The 3,888-nt window shown below is 51.7% G+C and overlaps 1 protein-coding gene across 1 annotated transcript in view; it reads left to right on the top strand.

Moving 5' to 3' along the window:
* Window positions 1–3,234, top strand: part of LOC132464977 (calcitonin-1-like) — a 3,940-nt gene extending 706 nt beyond the window's left edge. The window contains exons 2-3 of the mRNA XM_060061610.1: window positions 1,212–1,385; window positions 3,072–3,234. Coding sequence (XP_059917593.1) covers window positions 1,212–1,385; window positions 3,072–3,234 — 337 coding nt within the window. The remainder of the gene's footprint in view (window positions 1–1,211; window positions 1,386–3,071) is intronic.
* The last annotated feature ends 654 nt before the right edge of the window (window positions 3,235–3,888 follow it).

The raw sequence follows: 3,888 nt of genomic DNA, 5'->3' as shown, positions 1-3,888 counted from the left end.
TCCTACGCTTATCCACACACACACACACACACACACACACACACACACACACACACACACACACACACACACACACACACACACACACACACACACACACACACACACACACCCCCACTCTCTCCTCCTCCCTCACCATCTCCCCCGCCCATCCACCCCTCTCTCTGGGGTTGTGTCAGAGGTACGTGTCCGACTCAGGGTCGGAGTAAACAGCAGAACCCCAGTGTGGCTCTCTCCTGTCCTGACCCTGCATGAGGATTAGGGTGAGCGTGTCTGAGTTACTCTATTCCTAGCCCGCCTGCCCATAGCGGGGGGAGGACCGCCCGGCTACGTCCGACTGACGGAGCTCGTGTGCATGATGTCAATTAGTGGCGGTTGCATGACAGTGAGGGCAGAGCTCCGGGTTCCTCTCTGCCCCCTGTGGCAGTTCAACAACATAATGGGAGGGCTCTGGGTGGGGGGGGGGGGGGGGTGGAGCATGAGACGGAGGAGGAGACGAGGGCGAGTGGAGCGCATGCTGCCTGGGAATGTTTAGTGTGTATTTTATACTTTCTCCCTTTCTTTTGGGGTCTTTGGTTCATTGGGTTCTTTGTTGTGTTTTCAGAGAATGCATGTGATAAAAAAAATAAGGAACCTAACCTGTTTAAGAGGGACAGAGAATGTACTAATATCTGATATGTTTACGTACATGGGTGCATGCATATGTGAGTGATTGAGTTAAGGAATGAGTTAGGGAATGAGTGAGTGAGTGAGTGAGTGAGTGAGTGAGTGAGTGAGTGAGTGAGTGAGTGAGTGAGTGAGTGAGTGAGTGAGTGAGTGAGTGAGTGAGGGAGGGAGCAAGGGAGCGAGCGAGTGAGTGAGTGAGTGAGTGAGTGAGTGAGTGAGTGAGTGAGTGAGTGAGTGAGTGAGTGAGCGAGCGAGCGAGTGAGTGAGTGAGTGAGTGAGTGAGTGAGTGAGTGAGGGAGGGAGGGAGGGAGTGAGTGAGTGAGTGAGTAAGTGAGGGAGTGAGTGAGTGAGAGTGAGTGAATGAGTGAGTGAGTGAGTGAGTGAGTGAGAGTGAGTGAATGAGTGAGTGAGTGAGTGAGTAAGGACGACTAAAGAGAGATGTATGTTTGCTAAAGAGAGAGTTTGTGTTTCTCGTGAGCCCGCATGTATTCCCTGTATCGACATGAGCCTGTTATCTGCATGTGATGTGTGTCCCCCCCCTACAGCATGGACAGACCCCTAACCAAGCGCTGCTCCAACCTCAGCACCTGCGTGCTTGGCAAACTGTCCCAGGAGCTGCACAAGCTGCAGACCTTCCCCCGCACTAATGTGGGCGCGGGGACGCCCGGGAGGAAGCGCAGTGCGCCCGCCGGCGACGGCTATGCAAGCTACGGCGACACGTTTGACAGCATCTAGAGAACCCTGCCCCGCCCTCCTAGCCTGCCCCGCCCTCCTAGCCTGCCCCGCCCTCCTAGCCTGCCCCGCCCTCCTAGCCTGCCCCGCCCTCCTAGCCTGCCCCGCCCTTCACCCACCTGCCACTTCGTTGATCGCTCTTTCTATTCTCTCTTCTCTCCTCTTCTCCTCTCCTCTCTCCCCGTCATCTCCTCTCCTCTACTCTCTCCTCCTCTCGTCTCTCCTACTCTCCTCTCCTCTCTCCTCCTCTCCTCTCCTCTCCTCTCTCCGCCTCTCTCCCTCCTCTCTCCTCTCTCTCCGCATCTCTCCTCCTCTCCTCTTCCTCTCCTCTCCTCTCCTCTCCTCTCCTCTCCTCTCCTCTCTCCTCCTCTCTCTTCCTCTCCTCTCTCATCCTCTCCTCTACTCTCTCCTCTCCTCCTTTCTCCTCCTCTCCTCTACTCTCTCCTCTTCCTCTACTCTCTCCTCCTCTCCTCCCTTCTCTCCTCTTCTCCGCTCCTTTTTTTCCTCTCCTCTCCTCCCTCCTCCTCTCCTCTCTCCTCTCCTCCTCTCCTCTCCTCCCTCCTCCTCTCCTCTCTCCTCTCCTCCTCTCCTCTCCTCTTTTCTCCTCTCCCCTGCATCCTTGTTTGATTGACAGACGCCAGCTGCATGGGATCTTTGCCTGCCCGATCGACATCAGAAAACCACTAACTTTTTTTCTATTATCATCCGTCCTCCTTCCTTTGAGGGAACACCCGCCCTCCGGCCTCCTCCCCGTTTTGATAGAGAATGGCTTTTCCTCTCAATGACGCAGCGACGACAATCAATAGTAGTTCTGATATATGTAACTTTAGCTTAAATCAAAAGTAGTAACTACTCTGCAGCACCAACTGCGGAATGTTGATTCATTTCTGTGTGTGTGTAAACCAATCATGTGATCTAAGGCCAAACCAATCATGTTATGGCCCCCCCCCCCCCCCCCCCCCCCCCCCGCCGTGACAATAAGGAGCCAATACACCTGAGTAACATCCAGCCTTAATAAACGAGCCACTCCTAACACCCTTTGTTTCTCTTGTTCAATAAACTTATTTTTGTACCAGAAGCCTTAGCCTATCTTCATTTTGATTGGATAAGCTTCATGATCAAAGGTTTAATATCCCTTTAGTGGTACCGGTCAGGGAATGGCCTAATGCTTTGTTCTTCTACTTATGGACTCTTAATGAGTCGTAATAAAATATAAATAAATCCCTCATCAAGTAACAAAGGTAAGAAGAAATGATGCCCTGAAGTCTAATTATGTATGAATATTATCAGTAGCTGGTATTATGCTCTGCTTATGTTTGTATAATAGCTGCTATGGTTCTTTATGTTTTCTATTTCCTGGTATAGCATGTTTTTTATGCAGTGTTTGTGTGTGTGTTTGTGTGTGTGCACGCAAGTGTGTGTGTGCAAGTGTGTGTGTGTGTATGTGAGAGTGTGTGAAGATGGATGGTGTAGCTTAGTGTATTTGTAGAATATGCTGTTTGTTTCTGTGTGTGTTGGTTTCTTTCACCTGTTTCATTTCTTATCTGTGTGTGTGTGTGTTTCACCTGTTTCATGTGTTATCTGTGTGTGTGTACACCCTTTAGCTTGTCCATGTGGCAGGGTGGTCGGCAGGTGAGTGGGGCTCGGTTAACTCCTGTTTTCCTCTCCTGAAGCAGCGTTACAGCACAGAAGCGCGCCTGCAACACGGCCACCTGCGTCACCCACCGCCTGGCCGACTTCCTCAGCCGGTCGGGGGGCATCGGCAACAGCAACTTTGTGCCCACCAACGTGGGCTCCAAGGCGTTCGGCAGGAGACGGAGGAATGCCCAGGCATGAGCTGGTGCTTGGTTTGTCCAGTGATGAGGTGAGACGACCTGCTCTTCACATTTCCTCCTCCTCCTCTTCCTCCTCCTCAATCTCCTCCATCACCTCCTTCTCCTCCTCCTCCTCCATCTCATCCTCCATCTGCTCCTCCACCTTCTCCTCCTACTCCCTCTCTTCTTCCTCCGCCTCCATTTCTTCCTCCTCCTCTTCCTCCTCCTCATCCTCCTCCTTCTCATTCACCTCCATCTCCTCCTCTTCCTCCTCCTTCCCCTCCTTCTTCTCTTCCTCCTCCTCCATTTCCTCACCTCCTCCTCCTCTTCCTCCTCCTCCTCCTCCAGCCTCCTCCTCCTCCATCTCTTCCTCCATCTCCTCCTTTTCCTCCTCTTTCCCCTCCTTCTCCTCCTCCTCCTCCTCCTCCATTTCCCCACCTCCTCCTCATCCTCCTCCTCCATCTCCTCCTCCTCCTCCTTTTCCTCCAATTCATATAGAGATCAGAGGAGGTTGCTTTATGGTGTGTGTTATCGTGTATTGAAAGTATGCTTGTCAGATGAGGGCAGAGATTTCCTTAAGAAAACGATTATTAGAAAAACAAGAGTAGCACAGAGAATTTGTTTCATTCAACTCCTCTTGCTGTAGACATGCAATGTTGCTCAGGTCTTTAATAAT

Source organism: Gadus macrocephalus, chromosome 9, assembly GCF_031168955.1.
Source record: "Gadus macrocephalus chromosome 9, ASM3116895v1".
In the NCBI taxonomy this organism is placed as follows: domain Eukaryota; kingdom Metazoa; phylum Chordata; class Actinopteri; order Gadiformes; family Gadidae; genus Gadus; species Gadus macrocephalus.
The sequence above is the reverse complement of the archived record's forward strand: the minus strand, read 5'-3'. Positions and strand labels throughout refer to the sequence as shown.